At 40.3% G+C, this 19,616-nt stretch overlaps 1 protein-coding gene across 2 annotated transcripts in view; it reads right to left on the bottom strand.

The window, feature by feature from the left end:
- Positions 1 to 7,792: 7,792 nt before the first annotated feature.
- Positions 7,793 to 19,616, bottom strand: part of LOC308458189 (guanine nucleotide-binding protein G(q) subunit alpha) — a 91,612-nt gene continuing 79,788 nt past the window's right edge. For both annotated transcript variants that reach the window (XM_080973027.1, XM_080973028.1), the window contains exons 6-7: positions 13,608 to 13,761; positions 7,793 to 12,969 (exon numbers count right to left, since the gene is read on the bottom strand). In XM_080973027.1, the coding sequence (XP_080829153.1) occupies positions 12,779 to 12,969; positions 13,608 to 13,761 (345 nt within the window). In that variant the 3' untranslated portion in view covers positions 7,793 to 12,778. The remainder of the gene's footprint in view (positions 12,970 to 13,607; positions 13,762 to 19,616) is intronic.

The raw sequence follows: 19,616 nt of genomic DNA, 5'->3' as shown, positions 1-19,616 counted from the left end.
CGTTGTTCCAGTTGTACCAGTCGTCCCAGTCGCCAGAGGCTTCTGTTGCTGATTGCCGGACGGCGGAACGGACACTGCATGCTGGACTGTTTTGTGGTGCCCAGAAGCAGAGCTGTTTTGGAGCAGAGTGTTCAAGCTGCCGCTGTTGCTGTTGCTGCTGCTTGATTTATGGAGGTATGTTGCTGACTGCCAAAGAAAGAAGATAGCATCCCTGTTTGCCTGTTAATTGCGCTCTAAGTGGGAGAGAGAGTGGCTGAAGGATCCAAGGCTTTATCTGTGTTGCACGAGGGAAGTGTCTTGCTCTAAGTAATAGCAGACATGGCCTGTGCACTTTCTGGCCAGATGGCTCTGTCCTTTCCTCTCCTCACGCCTGAGACCTATGCAGTTTGGCAGGTCAAGATGAAAGCGCTTTTACAGAGGGAAAAGCTATTTCACACGATAGAAGATGACCCTCCCGATAAGGATGATGATGAATGGCCTGAGTGGCATGCTGCAGATATGAGAGCCCGAGGGACAATTGTTTTGAGTGTTTCAGACCACTTGCTGGTGAACTTAGAGGGTCAAGAGACTGCACGAGCTGTTTGGCATAAGCTAAGAGATATGCATTTGAGGCAGAATGCTGGTTCCAGTGTGATTTTCTTCAAGAAGCTGTGCAGGCTGCAGTTGGAGAAAGGTGGTGATTTGCCTAGCCATCTATCTCAGTTAAAGCGTCTCAGACAGGACCTTGTTCAGCGAGACCTGGCTATTTCAGAGGCTGTGTTTGCAATGCTAATGATCAATAGCCTAGACGATTCTTACGATGGAGTAGCTGCCCAGATTTCTACCATGCCTTCTGACCGGCTAACGGAAGATTATGTGTCTAGCGTGCTCTTGAATGAGTGGGATCGAAGACAGGCTGTTAGAGAAAGCCGGGAAAATGGTGCTGTTAAAAATGTGCTTGAAAATGTGCCTAAGTCTCCAGCAGGGGAAAGTGAAAGTGAAACTGCTGCTGTTAAAGCACTAAAGTTGAAGCGGTGCTTTTCGTGTGGAGGACAAGGCCATTTGAGTTTTCAGTGAAGCAAGAAAACTTCAAAGAAGAAGGGAAAGGCAGAGGGGGAGGAGGACGAAATCCCCAAGCACCTGCTACTTCAAAGGCTTCAAAGGCTTTGATCTCTCGCTGCTCAATCAACGTGGGTGGAGTTTCTTCGTGGTCGACTCTGGCTGTTCAAACCACGTGGCAGATGGGACTGTCCTCACGAGTTTGGCTCAGGGAACTGTGTTTTTAAAGAGCCTGAATGCAACAATTAAGAATGTCCTGTATGCGCCTGATATTCAGGACAATTTGTTGAGTGTTTCCCAGCTTGATCGTCAAGGGTTTAAGGTGGTGTTTGCTAAATCTCACTGTGAAATTCGTCGAGATGGCAAGCTCATTCTGTATGCAAAATGTGTAAATGGTCTGTACCAATTGCCTTTTGTTTCAGGTACAGGTACTGCAGAAGCAACTGAGAAAGAGTGTTGCAATTTGTCTGTTGATAAGAATGAGAAGTTGCATGACCAATGTATTCATTATTACCACCGTGTTTATGGTCATTTGAATTTCCAGGCTGTGGCAAAAATGCCTGATATGGTTCAGGGTATGAAGTTTAAAGAATGTCCCCACCACATGAAATGTGTTTCTTGTGCTGAGAGTAAGGCAATGCAAGCTCCCAAAGGTACAGAGTCTGAGAGAGAGGCCAAGAAACCATACGGAGTCATTCATGCAGACTTAGTGGGGCCTCTAGCGCTCTCTAGAGGCAATTCAAGGTTTTTTATGGTTTTGATAGACTCCTATTCAAGATATGTATGGGTCTATATGCTGCAGAAAAAGTCTGAAGCCTTTACCAAGTTTCGCCAGTTTTGTAAATGGCTCAGAAATGTACATAATGAGAACGTACGTTGTCTTTTCACTGACAGGGGAGGTGAGTTTTGTTCAGAGGAGTTTGAGGCTTTTCTTTCTGAACAGGGCATTGAGCATAGGACTGCCACGCCCAGATCACCCTGGCAGAATGGTTTATGTGAGAGAATAAACCAGACCCTGCAGCAAGGAATCAGAACACTGTTACATGATTCGGGGCTGCCCAATCCCTTTTGGGCCGAAGCTTTTTCATTTTTCTGTCACGTGTATAACAGGAGGTACCAGTCTGCTGTAAATTGCACCCCATATGAGATGCTTCACAAAAGAAAGCCACGTGTAAAGCATTTTAAAATTTTTGGGTCGGAGGTTTGGGTGCACACCTCGCAGGGTGACAAACTGAGTAAGCGTGGAGAACATGGTGTTTTCCTAGGATATGAGAAAGGGTCTTATCGTGTCCTGATCACAGACACGAAAACCGTAAGGCTGACCAGGAGTATTGAGGACAATCCACAATGGGACAGAGTTGGCGTTTTTCAGTGCCATCCCATTTGTGATGGTGGTGCAAAAGGGGCAAAGACAGTTAAGAGGGAGGCAAATGCTGTTGCAGCTGATGATAATCCTGATGCCGATGTAGATTCAGGTGGTGGCACAGATTATCAGAGCCCAAAAGCCTCAGGAGAGTCTGACGCTGACTCAGACTTAGCAGCCTCATATACTTTAGCTCCCCATTCTCCCAGAGAGGAGGAAGCACCACAACAAGAGGATCAAAGAGTTTTGCGCAGATCCGAGAGAACAACCAAGGGTGTACCACCGAAAAGGTTTTCTGAAGAGTTTGCAAAGGCTGCGGTCACATGCAACTCTAGTGGGGTTTTTAAACCAGGCATGAAGTATGCTGAGAGTAATAGTACAAAACGCTTTATTTATTTCCTTACCTGACCTAAAGTGGTTCATGTATAATATGTTTAAAGGATCAGGATTGAAGGAGCAAGTGTGTTTAAGTACAAAAAGTGTTTTGTTCAAATCTGCCCATTTAGTAATGTAAATTTGCATCTGAGAAGAAGAAACGTGTATGAAGATTTTTCTAGAAGCTGCTTTTTCATTTGAGTATTCACAATGTGTATTTTCTGTGTACTACAGATTGAGGTTTATGTTTTAACTCTTTCCTGATAGACACAGAGTGATTGTAGTAACTGTTTAATGATGTAATAAAAAAATTCCTTCCTGTAGCACCTTAAAGACCAACTAAGTTAGTTCTTGGTATAAGCTTTCGTGTGCATGCACACTTCTTCAGATACACTGTAGTAACTGTTTAATGATGTGTTAAAGTGTCTTAGATAAAGGGGGGGAGAGATACCTGCAAATGTGTTAACCAAGGTTGTAAGCAGAGAACAACTTTTGGAGTGCGTGTGTAAATTGCAGTTATGTTAAAGATTCTTGAAATGGTCGGATGAAATGGGGGAGGATGAGGAGATTTCACCCCTCCCATATCCAAGAATCTCCTGAGGAGTCTGCTGATTCTCCAGAGAGGAGGAGGCGTGTTCTGCTCTCTACTTATTCTGCTACAGCACCAAGGCTCAAGGGCGATGCTGACAGCCTAGGGACCCTTGGCCCTAGGGACCAAGCTCAGGACCCTACTGCCCTAAGGACCGGCCTATGGACCCCATGGCCCTACTAAGGACTGGCCAAGGACCTCATCACCCTGTGGACCAGCCTCTCAGCTTGCGGCACCACCCTTGGGCCCCCTTGGCCCTAGAGACCAACCTGGGGACCCCCTTCAGTCCTAAAGAATTAGCCTGGGGTCTCCTCAACCTGATGGACCAAGCTCTTGGCTTGGGGCACCAGCCCAGGGACCCCTTGGCTTTTAGCAACCAACCTTCAGGGGACCTTCAGTCCTAAGAGACTAGCCAAAGCATCCCTTGGCCCTACTAAGGAGCACCCAGTGACCCTATGCGTCAGGCTCCTGGCTTGGGGGGCCAGTCTGCAAAGAACTGAAAACAGGTTATCAATAGATGACTGCAGTCATCTCAAAAACCAGGAATAAGGAACTGTGACCATCCAGATGTTTTTGGAGTAACACCAGCTAGCCAGCATGGCTAATAGCCAGGGATGGTGGAAGTTTTAGTCCAACATCTGGAGGGCCACAGGTTAGCCACCCCTGATGCAAATTCATCCTTCTAGAAGGCAGTTTGTGGCACCTGATGTAATGTCTTAAGTAACATTTGAACCATTTTTACTGCAAGCAGAACAAAAATAGTTGCAAGTTTGATTAAAATATTGATTGAGAAAAAGTCTTGCTGTGTCGTGCTAGAAGATTTTAAGTGAGGATTGCTTGTAGGATATCAGTAAATGTTAAAATGCTATGGACAAACAGGTGGTAGATGGCTTTAAGGGAATCAGTTGATTTTCATTATTAGTGTATTGGTCATATGCTCATTTGGTTTTGTAAAATACTCAAAAGTCAAATAGTAACATTTGCTACTACTACTACTACATTTTCTATTGCAACATTATACTGTACATCAGTGGGTTTAAACCTTTTTGAGTCCAGGCTCCCTTGCGGCTTCCCTCTGGGGTGTAAGTGTCCTTTGGGAGGTGTTGGACTCTCCTTCCTTGGAGGATTTTAAGCAGAGGTTGGGTGGCCATCTGTCATGGATGAGATTCCTGCATTGCAGGGGGTTGGTCTAGATGACCCTTGGGTCCCTTCCAACTCTAAGATTCTATGGCTGTAAGTCTGCATGTGAGTCCTGTGCTGTGTGTTTCTCGCTTCTCTTCCCCGCAATAACGTATTTCTGCTTCTGATCTTAATCTTGCTTTGCTCTCTCCACCCCCCGCTATGTGCACCCTAATTTCAGGAAAGGCAGGCTGGGGCTCCCATGTGGAGTGTGCCAGCTCAGCCCTACAGGGCACTGGTGTTGCTTGGGTTCCCGTCGACACACACGAGCCAAAAATGGTGCTGGAAAGGGCGGAGCAGAATGGGGAAATCCTCACTTACATGTGTAATGGCATGGAACCCCAATGTTAAGTGGGGAGCCACAGAAAGAATGTGGTTGGTCAAGGAAGCCGTGAACTCAAAAAGGTTGAAAACCACTGCCTTAGGTTAAGGATGCACTGTATGTACTGTATGAAGATACAATTTCCTTCTGTCTGTCCTCAACTTCCAAACATTCAACTATATTGGCTGTGAGCATTTACCAATACTATTAAATTTGATACAGCCTGGATTAGAATTTGACCATCTGTGAGAACCATTTTATCTTTTTTGTCAAAAAAGCAAGATGCAAGTCAGTTTCTTTTCCCTTTACATTTCAAAATTTCCATTCTGGAAAAATACATGAACAAACCACACCCTTTGCAGCAAAAGGGAAGAACTCCAGGCAGCAGGCCTAATTTCACCCAGCATGGGTACCATGAGGGAATTTCCCCAAAAACACACACACCTGCTTCACACCCAAGATCACACGTCTCTGGGACAGGCAGACTCAACTGCCAATGTACAATGGGGAGCCCTAAATTGTCCCCGATTGGGCACTGGCAATGGAGGTATGTCTACTGGGGCTGGCTGCGCTACTGAGTTCCTCGTCAGCTGCGTGACCAGGTTCCCCAGGGGATGGGGTCTACAGAATGCTCCTCTTAAAAAACTTCCCATAAGGCAGGAAATTGGCTGTTGCGAACCACTAACTTCAATGTACTGCATGTTTCCATGTTACACTTTATTGAATAGATTGCTATAGATTACCCTTGAGGGCAAATGCTCTTAGATTAAATCTGATAGATTTCCATCAGCTTCTTGAAGCTGTATTTCTACTGCACTTGAGCTAGTAGTCATCTCTGTAAGTGGTAGTTGCAGTTTCAAGAAAAACGAATTACTGAGCACACAATACAAATCTATCACCCGATAAAGTCCACCACAAAAGAAAAAATGTATTCTGCTCTTACTTTTTAAAGAGGTTCTCTAGAAAACCGTTGTGTCACATTCTAGTTTAGTTCTCAAACTGCACAATTATGCATGCATGGACATACCTTGATGGTTTTCTGTGTAAACCAATCCATTTTTATTGTGTAGAACAGATGTCCTCCAACGCAGAAAGGAAGATTTGAACCTCTGAGCTGTTACAAATATATTCAGGATATGTTGCTCTTTACAGAGGATAAAGCACTGCACTATAAGGTAATCATTGGAATAAAGGTATTTATTCCAATATTGTATTTTTTAAAAAAAGCATTTAAGGAGAACAGTAAGCCAAAAGTACTTCAAGAGATGCAAATGTAAAGAAACGAAGATACTGAAGTACAAAAGTATGGCCAAAAATGTTGTAATTTTAACTAGCAAGGTCATATGGGGAGGTTTATACAACATTCGTTCATCAAAAACTTTAAATCCCCAAGCCATAGACAATACATGCATTTGAAGGACATTAAGAACAAGTGCAATTTATAAAACACTGCTAAGTTAAAAGTATGAGTCCCACCTGTTAAATCTACAGGTCCTGTAAGGCCAACTTCCAAGATGGTGGTATAAAGACACCATTAACAAATCACATCATATCCTTTGGAAAATTTCTGATGCAGCTGTATCTTTAAGCTGTCTGGCATTTTAAATCTTTCATTATCTATTTAACTTGTATTCCTTTCCCCATTTTTCAGAACTAGCTTCTTCAAACCAGGGGTGTTGTCTGTAACATTGTAAAAACTGCCATCAAATGAGTTGAGCTTATAGCAATAATTATAGTAACAAAATGCATAATTAGAAAGACTTGAAAACCATCAGTCGAGGTTGAAGGAAGTATTAGGCTGTGATAGCCCAAAATTTTGAAATGATGTTTAAAAGAATGTTACGCTGGAAAATACGTATAAAAACTAATAAAAAAATATTTATAAAATGAGTGACCAATTAGCATTAAGCAATTAACACAAGAAATTAATGGGACCACTCATACTTAAGTGGCCACTAAATGATCCAAATGTAGCAATAATTCCCTTTCAGGATAAAGAAAAACTGTAATTTCTGGATATAATGCAGCCTGATATGGCAATTCCTCACAGTCATGGGAAGCCCAATGTATACATGAATTTTCTTGCCACTCTTGGGTCACTTCAACAAATATTTTAATCGAGTCCCAGTCAGAAAGGAAACAAAATAATAAAACCCAGGTACACACCAGAAGACACAGAGCTCTGGCTGAGGGCCAACTTGATTTGAATAAAAGTGTAATTTCTGATTAGCATAGGGCTATGCAAAGAATGGAAGATACACATTTAATGCCTACTATGATGTGAGAGGTATAGGTGTATGTTGGGAGGGCTATTACTTGCAATACTAGGTTATCTGAATGTCTAAAATACAGCAGTCAGGCATATGCAACATGTTTCATAATTTGATGGTGTCACCGTGATGGAATCCCAAAGACATGAACTGGCTATATGATTAGGGTTCTTTTCTAGCTAAGGCTGGTCTTTGGTAGGCCATGTTAACATATCAAGAAAAACTGCCCATGTTCTAGGTGCATTTTGCGAGAGGGAATTTCATTAGCTCGAGCAGTTTCTGAACTCTGGGCGCAGTACTCGGTCTAAGATTTCAGATTAAAACTGCAGAGTGGAAGGAAAGGAGGACCTTTTTCTGCCCCCCCCCCCCCCACTTCCAGCTACTCTCTGAAGATTGAAGACCAGACCATGTGAAAATTGAACATGTTTTAGCTTCAGTTCATTCATTTTCAGCTTAGTATTCTAGTTATAAAAAAACTGTGCCTAGACATTCCATTGTTGTGCCCATAACCTAGGTTTAAGGTGCGATTTAACTCCTAGCTTTCATATCTCAGTTTCTAACACTGCACACCATTAGTTAAGGAAAAATACTGTTGTAGTTGGCATGAAAAGCTACATATATATATTTTTAAAAATTTCAAGAAGAGCAACACATCATTATAATTTATTTGGGTACATTTTATTTTTTTTCATGTGTGTTAACATTTGATTTTCTATCATTTCAGGCTTTTGTGAGAAATGCAATACCAATGGGAAAAGTCAATCATTAAGTCAAAAGTAATTTGCATCTTACAACCAAAGGCTGGGAGAGCCTAGAAGTCACTTAATATGCAACCCTTTCCCTCCCCATGTGATTTTTGTTCGCAAATCATGCAGTCAGTTCCAACTTGATATTCCCACATTTTGTTTTTTTAAAAATGTCTGCTCCACTTTCAAACTTGGGGTTGGGGGGAAAACTATACTAATGTGATGGCATAACTAAAAACAAACAAACAAACAATTCCTATAATCTTGGCAATCAAAGTAGTTTTGAAGAATAAAAAATGAAATGACCTTGTTCATGTATTTATCCTTCATATATCTGGAGAGTGCCAGCCATCTTGTGAGAAAAGCAAGTTTTACATGTTGGTGTTTTTAAGCTACCCATGAACATCTCATATATTAATAGGTTTTATGTGCTAGGACACAATTCTGTTTCTTCTGCACAAGCCCCATTGAGTTGAATGGGAGCTGCACTTGCTCAGCTCCTACGATCTCTAAAAGGGATTGTGCACAACTTTATAGCTAGAGGACAGCACTCATAATGAGCTCAAGGACACACACTTCCAAGCAGCTTCCTTTTGGTCCATTTATGATATGCCATGTTACAATGCTTTGGCAAATATACACATCTTTTTCCTTTTGTTAGCTTTCTTCCAGCTCCCTGCTAAGAGGCACTAATGTCTGGGCTCAAAACCTGTAAGGCATAGCAGAAAAAAACCCAACAGTTTATGAAAGTAAAATACATCTGAGCAGTATAACTTACACGTGGGAAGAGCAGTGTCATTTCAAAAGGAAAAATAGTGGCTGTGAGGAACTGGCACATGGCAATGTTGTAATGACAATTTAAGGGAAGCTTGCCTCAGCACACCAAAGTCCCCTTCTTTCAACCAACAAGATGATCCAATGCTCTAAGCATTTGCCACAAGTCTTAACTTTTCCTAGAAGATGCTAGTGGAACATCTTTGTAATACAATGAGGAGACATAAGTAAACTTTGATTCCTTGTTATACAAGTTTTAAAACTCCCCCCACCAGACCCATAATAATAATAATATTAAAATACTGTCACCCCAAATAATATTTTAGACTTCTCCATTCTTTCCTTTCTGTAGCTTATTTATAGAAAATGTATCAAATTAAATTGGAGCGGTCAATTTATTCCCTCTTAAAGAGAAGGAATGTTGTCATGCATTCTCGCATTTAGTGGGAAGAAAAATCCAGGACTGAGCAGAAGCCACCAAAATTAATGCACCACAACCCCCAGTGAAGACCACAAGTGCCTGGTCAACTACATAAAGATCTGGCAGATCCAACATCTGCTATAGATTTGTCACATAGCAAGTCACTACTTCAAGGTAGCTTCAGATGAGACAGATAAGCACAGCTAGCCCAATGTGTGTCACTTCTGCATCTGGCTGACACAGCTTGTTCATCTTCTCCAAAAAGAATCTTGCGCAGCAAAGTTTCAGTCTGACTGAGCTTTTTTGTCTAATTCAATTTGGAGATTCAGTTCCCACAAACATCCTACTTTATTTAAATATTTTGAGGAGACCACAGTACAAACTGAAAATATAATGCTATTATAAATGATAAATAAGTGTGGGAACATACTTTAGCTTGATAGAAATGAATGGCAGTTGCGTAAGCAACAGTTCCTGCTGTATTATATCCGTTGTTTTATATAAAAATTAGGACAGATTTCATAATGTTGTTAGTAAAGACTTAAGTATCATTTCCTTCCCATTCCACCCCATTTTAGTGTCTTTTCACATTCTATGCCTGTCATTTATAGTTCTGCAACACAGAATACTTTTTAGAGCTGTATCAGTGGTAATTTTGCTATATATTTAAAGAAAGGCACAACCTTTCAAATGTTACTCAGTTGGGTCTGACAAACTAAATTCTGGAATACGGCATATTTAGGGAAGTAGTAATGTATGCACAATAATTTTATTTGCATAATGAATTGAGGTGGCTGTTAAAACCATCTCATAAGGGCCCCCATCACATACAACCATTTCTGTATCTCAACTTCTCATCATATGTACACAATGATATAGGCACACATGTGCTTACCACACATGGGAGTATATTAGTAGTATATATATGTTTGTCCCTACACTGAAGAGATGTTCGTGTAGGAAGACTGGCATGTGTGAAGCAGCACAAGAGCGGAACCAAACAGTCCTCCCTGCTCACTTTGTTGCATTTGGAGATCTATGAGATCCACACTTGTGAATGGGTTCAATATACACCAAGTTGTCTCATCGCCACACACACAAAAGACAAGACCAAGAAATTAGCAAGTTTGCCAGTCACACGTTTCTGAACAGTCAGAAGTGTGTTGAACTCACACAAAATTGGTACCATACAGATCTCAACTATATGGTGACTGTAGAGCATAACCTGGTGGTTAAAAGAAGAAGAAAGTTTGCAAAGTCAGGGAGGTAAACGAACCTTCTTTTCATTTACCAGAATCAATGCAGCCCAGCAGCACATTTTCTTCTAAGAAAGCTACCTCAAGAGTGAAACCTTCTGAAAACTTGTATAGAAACATCAATGACTTTGTGTGTGTGTGTTTTCAGTCCACTTCTATTCAGGCTGTGCAAATGATTTGACACAGCGCGATGCTAGTACCGCTCTGCACTATAATAATTATTTTTGTAAATAAAAATAAAAAACCCTAGTCAGAAATAAACTGACAAAAAATTACATTCTTCTCTCTTAAAAAAGTAAATAAAATAACATTATTTAAAATGTGAATTATCTATAAGACATACATTACAATTACATAGATACATATCAATACAGCACATTCAATCTGCCAAAAATTAATGATTACAAAGCCAATATGGATGCTGCCATATATATATATGTTTGTTTTGTGTGTGTGTGTGTACAATGATTATAGCATTCATAATTGCACTATACCTACAACCATTTTTAAATTACAAGATGTTTCATTATGAGGGAACAAAAGCAGCTCAACTTTTCATTAATTTTAATGGAAAAAGTTAAGTGTGAACGGCATCTCATTAGAAATCATTGAGAAGTATCCACCAAGCACGGGTGCACTCACACTCACACTCATGCTCATTGTAAATGGGAATCTTGCACCAGCACCACTGAAAATAATGCTTGGTAGATTGCAGCCATAGTTAAACTTTGGTACTAAACTAATACACCAGTCTCACTGCCCCTCTGCCACAAATGCTGCTGCTGAGCTACAGTTTCTACTAAAGGGCTGCAACATGGCATTTTAGGAAAAAGTTAGTCAATTTCTCATATGCTCTTTCTAACCTTCATACACAATTTTGCAATCTGACAGTAATCTTATTTACACAAAGCCTAAAAATTATCTTTCAATCCATGATGTGAAAGAGATACCCATCAAGGCATACACAGTCTTATCTCTCCACCCTTTATATTGTTAAAAATAGGTATACTTACAATCCCATACATGTCCACTCAGAATAAATTGCTCTCAATGGGAAATGTGGATAGGACTGCAGCCTTCACCTTCCAATATGTTTTTTCCCCAGTCATTCCACATATAATAACAATTCTAAGGCCAGGTCCTATTTAGAAATCCCCAAATAAACCAATTAAGCAACCACATCAAGGATGCTGTACTTCCAATTTTGTGTTTTTCAGTTAAGAAGAAGAAGAACGAAATACTGTGGAATGCTATGTCACCTAGACAAGAGTAAAACTGACTTTGAATTAGCAGACCATATGTATGTAGCACCAAATAACATTTTCACTCACACTGCAGTGGTTTTTGGCATTGACAAACGAATGCTTCCCAATACAAACAGGGAACAGAGAAGCTGAACTCTAGCTGCTTAAACATTTGGCTGTCATCTGGAACAGACAGATCCCCAATCAGTTAACTTGACCTTTAAAATCAGTAACTTACACTTCCATTTTTTAAAAAGCCAGATCTGGCAATGTCAAACTTGGTAGACAGTAAGAATAGGCTTGAAATGGTGAGAGAAATCGAGAAGGTCTGATTAATTAAAACAAAAAACAAAAACTTCCAGGCTACTGTAGTGTCCATGACATCTGTTTGGCATCTGTGATTAGGACGCAATAAAAAAAAGGGGGGGGGAGAATAAATTTTGTTATGGCACATGAAAATTAAAAAAGCTATCCTATTTCCTTATTTGCTTTTGTGTCTTAGTTGTTTGTTATTGTGTTCTGCGCAGTTTGCCAAGTTTCCATGAGAAAATTAAAGGTAAATTCTGTAACACTGCTACAATTCATGTTGCCACTGAACAACACTCCCGGGCCTTCAGTGCAAAGACAGTACCAAGAAGCAGATGTATTTGACATCTCTGCCAAACATTAAATGAAAAACAAAAGAAAGTTAAGCACATCAATACTTTTGATCCTTCCAAAAACTAGTTGCTGAAAAATCAGAACAACTGATGGCTTAAATTCTAGAGACAGATTTTTGCTGACCATATCACTATAGAGGAAATGAAAGAATGAAACTTGGGTAAAAGGCCACTGTACCTCTTAAGACAAGAGGGGAGAGACACCAACTTGATTTTGCTTCAGAAACAAACAAACAAAAACCATCCAAGTCCCTATCCTTTGTGAGTGCACGACTGAGAATTTAACACACATCGAGTCACAAGGTTTTGACTAAAAAAATGAGGAAATGTGCTGTGAATGTAGTTCAGCATCTTTTGTTTTTCCTCTGCAAAGTTTAAATAAAATCATAATATTTACTATAAACCCTGTGAACATTCACAGAGTCCAGGCCAGTAATAAATTAGTATTATGCAGATCGTTTTCACAGATAATACAGTCCCTCTTGAATATCTTCCATTGCCCAAAGGGGGAATAAGGGGTGGTAGAGACTTTAGAGGCACAGTTAGACCAAGTTGTACTCCTTCAGGTTCAACTGTAGGATAGTGTCTTTGACAGCAGCAAAGACAAAGCGGATATTCTCCGTGTCTGTGGCACATGTGAAGTGGGAGTAGATAATTTTTTCGCTCTCCGGATTCAGGTCAACAAACATCTTGAGGATGAACTCCCTTGCCGCTTGTGCATCCCGCTGAGGTCCTGTTATAACAAAAACAACACCAACAGATGTTCAAATTAGAAAGTGATAAATGTTGGAAATGTAAATAGACAGTAGGAACATTCTACCGTATGTGGTGGTCTTATAGTGTTATTTAAGGCTATTGGGAATTAATCCATAATGAATTGAAAAAAATGTTTAAAAGATCCTTTCTTAAAAACCCAGAAGCTTATCTTCTAGGTATAATAATGACAGAAATCCCCCCCCCCCAAAAAAAAAACCAAGTGAGTCTACTGGTGCATGCGACCACGGCTGCACGAATTTTATTTGCACAAAAGTGGAGAACAGATGTGTTTCCAAAAAAAGAGGAGTGGCATCATAAACTGTTGGAATATGCAGAACTAGCGGGTATGACTAACAGAATAAGAAACACAGATTTTAAAAAAGAGGGTTGGATGTTATATAAAGAATACATGAAAAGTTATTATAATAAGACAATCAACCTAGCAGAATGATGTAATTCAGCAGCATAAGTTATTACATGAGGAAAGGAAAGAGAAAAATTTAGAAGAACAAGATGAAAGGATAGGTTGGGAATAGAGAGGAAAGCATGGAAGGAGTGGAAGGGAAGTATATGAAAAGAAGTTTACTTGTCTTAGGAAGCCAGGTTCTCTCTTACCATCATACTCTGGGAAATAGTCAACTAGATGCGAGTACATTATTTTCTCTTCTAAAAGATCTTTCTTATTTAAGAACAGAATGACTGAAGAGTTCTGAAACCAGGGATATGTGATAATTGTCCTAAACAATGCTTTGCTTTCCTCCATTCGATTCTGAGAGGGAAAATACAGAATTAAATGAGAGAATAACACAATTCATACATACATGTTAACTATAATAAATGTTCCAAGGGCCTAATCTGTAAATTAAACATATTGTATTAGGTAACATTCTCAAAAAAATGTAGTTCTGATTACATTACTGGACTCAATTAAGTGAAAGAGCCTTTTTGGTGGTAGCACAGTATCTGTGGAATGACCTCCCCTACTGAAGTGCATCTTGCCTAAACTTGTTGTCAGGCTTTCAAAGGGTTAAGATTACGATGCTTTTTTAAAATGCATGTATGTGTGTGTGTGTGTGTGTGAGAGAGAGAGAGAGAGAGAGAGAGAGAGAGAGAGAGAGATTTTTGTTGTAAATTGGACTTCGACAGTTTTTGGTGAAGAGCTGTATAGAAATATCTTAATAAATCAATTAATTCATAAATAATCAGAAACTAGCTGGAGGCTTGTGTGCTCCCTCTTCCTCTCTTCTTGCACAGGGCTTCATTTTCTTGCTTAGCACTAACAATGGTTTGCTATAATGTCTCACTCAGCCGGCCATGCTTAGCATTCTTCCTCCAAAACCAGATCGGAAACCCACATCCCTTGGTTTGGAGCACAAGCACCACCTCCCCACTTCCAGCTACTCTCTGAAGACGGGAGAAAGGACCCTCTTAAGAATATTAGGGGACCATGTGAAAATGAACATATTTTAGTCGCAGTTCATTCAGTTTATTAATTTTCAGGTTTGTATTCTTGTTATTAAAAAAGCAAGCCTAGACATTCCTTTGTTGCACCCATATCCTAGCTTTAAGGTTCCATTTAGCTCCTAGTTTTCGTATCTCAGTTTTTAACACCGCCAGAAAGTAGATAGGCTTTTCTTTTTGTAAATTATGCCAAGCAACAAGCTGTGAAAATAACTTAAGAGTCAACATTCCTGCTTAAAGCAGATCTCCCATTAACCCCAAGATCTCAAGCATACATTACCATAAAAGACAAAACAAAATCCACAGATGACATGTACAATACTGTATAAACACACACTGTACATACATTTAATGACTACAAAAATATGCCATGTGAGTAAAGTATGTGAGGTTTTTGGTGCCTCAGCATATAATTTATCAATACAGTGAATTTGCTGAGCCTGGCTCACTTATCTTATTTCTGCCCTCGCTGGGATCCTGCAGGTTCCCAAACCAAAGAGATATTCAATACAATATCGGCCCTATGTAGAGAAAGTATGAGCTTTTCTCCTGAATATTTTAAGCATAATTCCTGACACTAGCCAGTGGAGACTACTAATTCTAGGGATGCCAAACTTAAGCAGATGTGAGATAAGTTGTTTTGATTCAACCAGAACAATGAAAATAAAGAAACTGTCTTAAGATGTAAATGAAATATTAGCTTGACTACAAACTATTGTATACACACTATGCATGCCAAAGAACATTGAATTGTTCATCAGAGTTATACTTATTCTTCCATTTACATATATACTGCCACATCTACACCCAAGGGCTTTTAGAATGGCATTGTGGAGTAAATGTTGCATTCAAATAATAGTCACCTAAAGTCTTAGAGCTCATCTCAACTAGGTCCTTTATTTCACATTTATAAAAAAATAAATCCCACAAGTGTTACGCTGTTTACACACAGTGATATCACTGCTACTCATTATTCCAGATATGGATGCTGGTCCTTGATAAATAAAGTAATTGTGATGCATAAGGAAATCATAGTATTTAAACTGTTTCACTTTTACTCAGATGTTGCAGAACTAAACTGGATTCGAAACATTGGCAACTTGAGAAGTAATCTTGTATCAGAAACCATCAATTTCTGTATGCATGGTTGTAACACAAAAAACGGTTTCTGAAGCCCAGAATACTGACAGGTGGCTTTACGTGAGGAGGGAAGGATCTTAAAATCTTACCAACTTCTAGGGGGGCTCAAAAGATAACACTGAAAGCAGCTGTGGAAAAAATGTTTGGTGTAGAAACAGATTTATTTCTTGTATCCAATTAAAAATTTTAACAGCTAAAAGAAATGAAGCAGACTCAGGCAGGGAGCCGACCAATAAAGAGGATGTCAATGCAAATCCAGAAAATCCACAGCAAAAATTATGAACAGCTGGCTGATGATCATGCAAAACATGTGGAATGAGCACCCAAACCTGTCAACACCCAGTCATCATTTTCATGCTTAGTCAACTGAATAAAGAAAAAGTCAGCCTGTTTTAAGTTGGGCTTATCTACGCTGAATGAAATTTAGCTTGCCGTATTTAAATCAGAGGTTTTGTTCATTAGCTTCATCAGTAATGAGTTTACTAAAAAATAACAATTAAAAAACCACACCAGATTCACACATTCAGGTGTGTCATCAGTATCAAACAACTGAAATGCTTCTGGTGTTGTACTTGGGGTGGGGTGGAATGATCTGAAAGCTCTGTTTTTACACATGCAAATTACAGCTGGATTTTATAGTCGCCATGGGAGAGGTACCCACTGGCTGGCAGCCCCCAAGAAGCATGTGGCGCTGCAGGCAGACTGCTCTCCTGGCTATCTATGTGCGCCTGAACGTTCCTTTTGTCTGAAGGAGTAGAAAAACAGAGCAGGGTACACTGAAATTGCAGAGGCCTTAGAAGAAATTCCAACCTAGGACCTTATGGAATTTTCAAGAAGTGCAGACACGCAGGAAGGCTACAGAGTGTAGACCAATGTTTCCCAACCGGGAGCCCCAGGTGAAAATTGCATGAATGGGGGGCCATGGCACAAGACTCAGAGGCCACAGAGGGAAGTGAAGAAAACAGAGAAGTGACCAAGAAAAGAAAAAAAGGAAAGGAAACGGAAAAAAGAGAAGTGAAGAAAACATAAAACAGAGAATGAGAGTAAACAGAGAAGTGGAGGGAGTGCCATGTGCTCTCTGCACCAACGTGCTGCCACTTCCTTCTCCCTCCCACTTCTGCACTCCAATCCTGCCTGCACCAACCTGCCCACGTCTCGTTTGTCACAGGCAAGGTGTGTGACTGCAGCAGCACTAGTGTGTGGGACGCTGTTTCTTTGTATTACTGTATTACTGTGAAAGGAAGTATGTTACTGCATGCAAGAGGTACGCAGCCTAACCTGGAATCACCTTAACATACTGGACAGCAGAGGGGACAGCAATAGAACCAGATATAAAAAAGCTTGTTTCTGGTCATCAAGCACAAGGGTCACACTGATCGAGAAATACTTAAAGTATAAATTTTGTATTTTGTATAAGTTATAAAAATATAAATAAAACATGTTCTATTTACAAACAAAACCTTTACCTAAATAGCTACCTTTTTATCAGTAGGAACGTGGGGGGGGGGGCACTGGAAGGAAACAAGGTCGGAAGAGGGCCATGGTTGGAAAAAGGTTGAGAAACACTGGTGAGATTATTTGTAGAAAGAAAGAAACAAAGAAAACTCTCAAATAGCTTCTGGGTGCCTTGAAAGAAAAGAAAGCACAACCATATCTGTTGCATCCTAAAGTTTCAATAGGAAAGTGCAACTAGCACCCAGCACTTAAGCCGTGAGACTATCACAGAATTATTTGTCCCCTTGGATAATTTCTGAATGCATTTTCTTTTTTCGTTAACTGATGAGAGACTGATAAATCTTTTGATACAACACTAAACTGAATGGAGGTTAATCCAGATATTTATACTATAATCCAGAGGATTATAGCGCCATCTAGTGTTCAAGTAGCATAACTTAAATGCCACCCTTATTTTTAGCCAACTCACTCCTTGCTTTTTCTTGTAAGGCAGTCTTTAAGTCAACAGGTTTACCACACCTATCAGCCAATCACCCATTCCCACCACCCTTCTGAGTAATACCCCTCCCCACCCTCTCACTAGATATTAGGGTCTGGTGACTTCTGTTTCAGTGTATCTGAAGAAGTGTGCATGAACACTCATACCAATAACTAAGCTAGTTGGTCTCTAAGGTGCTACTGGAAGGAATTTTTTAATTTATTTTTATTTGTTTTGTTTTGTTTCGGTCACCCTTATTTGCAATCCACTAGGTGAATACCTGCTAATCTGGTATCTGTTGCATACCAAAACTTCACTCAATACTGAAAGAAGAATTTGGGTTGGTTTGGGACCCATTTAGACAGACATTTACACATCAACATTTTCATACTACTGTTTTAACTTTAGCTTGTCACATTCATCACAACATAATGGTGTAAGCAAACTCATTTAAACCCAAAGTACACTACTCGTTAGCTATAATATTTCGTTATAACTAATATCTGTCATGTGTGTATGTATCCTATATTATCCTAAAGGATAATCTAAATCCTTGAGGAAATAAAAAGAATTAAACTACTTTGTACAGTAGGCATTCACATGAATTCAGTTATTCAAACAGGTAAATTACTCCTTGTACCTTGCATAAATATGTGAAATCTGAAATTTATGAATGAAAATGGCAAATTTTATTTGCGCGCACACACATACACACACACAATTCTGCCCCCACAAACATGCAAACCACACAATAGTAGCATACACTTCTCAGTCCACTCCAATATTTCAGTTATCTTGTCTTTTCTGATCAGGATAATCTTGGATTTGAATAAGCTTTAAATCACTCAGTGCAAAATCCTTTATGCTTCTCTCTGTTGAGAGGAATAATATTCTACAAAATGATGTAATTTTAGCTATTCCAAGTACCAGTGAAATTAATGAACTGAACACACCTGGTATTCTGTCACCTAAGAATCATTCAATTGTTCACAGTATGCCAAACATAAGCCAGTAAAAGCTTGCTACTTTCATTCTTTGGCATTAAGCATTTTCACTGTACATCTATATTGAACAAAAGTATGTCCCATTAAGATTTGTGGACCTTACAACTAAGTTAATAAAGAACTGAATATTTCACCAAGAGTCATAGAGCAAAGAAAAATTTGAAGCGCATTATCAGGTTACGGGCAACAAGCAACCCGAAGTACTACCACAGTCTTGAGCCAGGAGGTCTTCCTTTATTAACAACTTTGAGATCCAAAGGACCAGGTGCACAGCCTGGGGCTCATTTTAGACTCATAGCCGTCCATGGAGGCACAGGTTAATTCTGTGTCCAGTGAAGCTGTCTACCAGCTCCACAAGGTTCCCCAGCTGAAACCCTACCTGCTTGCACACTGTCTCACCAGAGTAGAGTGGTGCATGCTCTGGTTATCTCCCACTTACATTACTTCAATGGGCTCTATGTGGGGCTACCTTTCAAGGTGACTCGGAAACTACAACTAATCCAGAATGCAGCAACTAGACTGGTGACTGGGAGCGGCCACTGGGACCATATAACACTGGTCCTAAAGGATCAACATTGGCTCCCGGTACGTTTCCGAGAAGAATTCAAAGTGTTGGTTCTGACCTTTAAAGCCCTAAACAACCCAGGCCTTGAAGGAGCGTCTCCACCCTCATCATTCAGCCTGGACACTGAGGTCTAGTTCCAAGGGCCTTTTGACAGGTTCTCTCAATGTGAAAAGTGAAGTTACAGCGAATCAGGCAGACGGCCTTCTTGGTAGGAGGGCTGGGTGATACCAGCTTTGCAACACTGTGGTGTATCATCAGCCAAACATCACGGTCTGGTGATATACTGTGATATTGAAAAAACAAGCTGCATTGGCCTCAGCCCACAAGGTGCCAGGTGAAACTGCCTCAGCTCTCACAGCGGGAGCTGAGGCAGTTTCACCCCAGTGCCTCACAGACTGGGACAAAGCAGCTTGTTTGCACGGCTCAACTGGGGCACGGGAGGGCTCCCGATCCCCAGCTGAGCCAGCCCTGGTGCTCCTCCCGCTCACGTGCAAGCCTGGGCTGGGAGCTCCTTTAATTGC

Source organism: Podarcis pityusensis (genome assembly GCF_964106645.2).
Source record: "Podarcis pityusensis genome assembly, chromosome: 11".
In the NCBI taxonomy this organism is placed as follows: domain Eukaryota; kingdom Metazoa; phylum Chordata; class Lepidosauria; order Squamata; family Lacertidae; genus Podarcis; species Podarcis pityusensis.
This window is presented reverse-complemented; position numbering and strand designations above follow the sequence as displayed.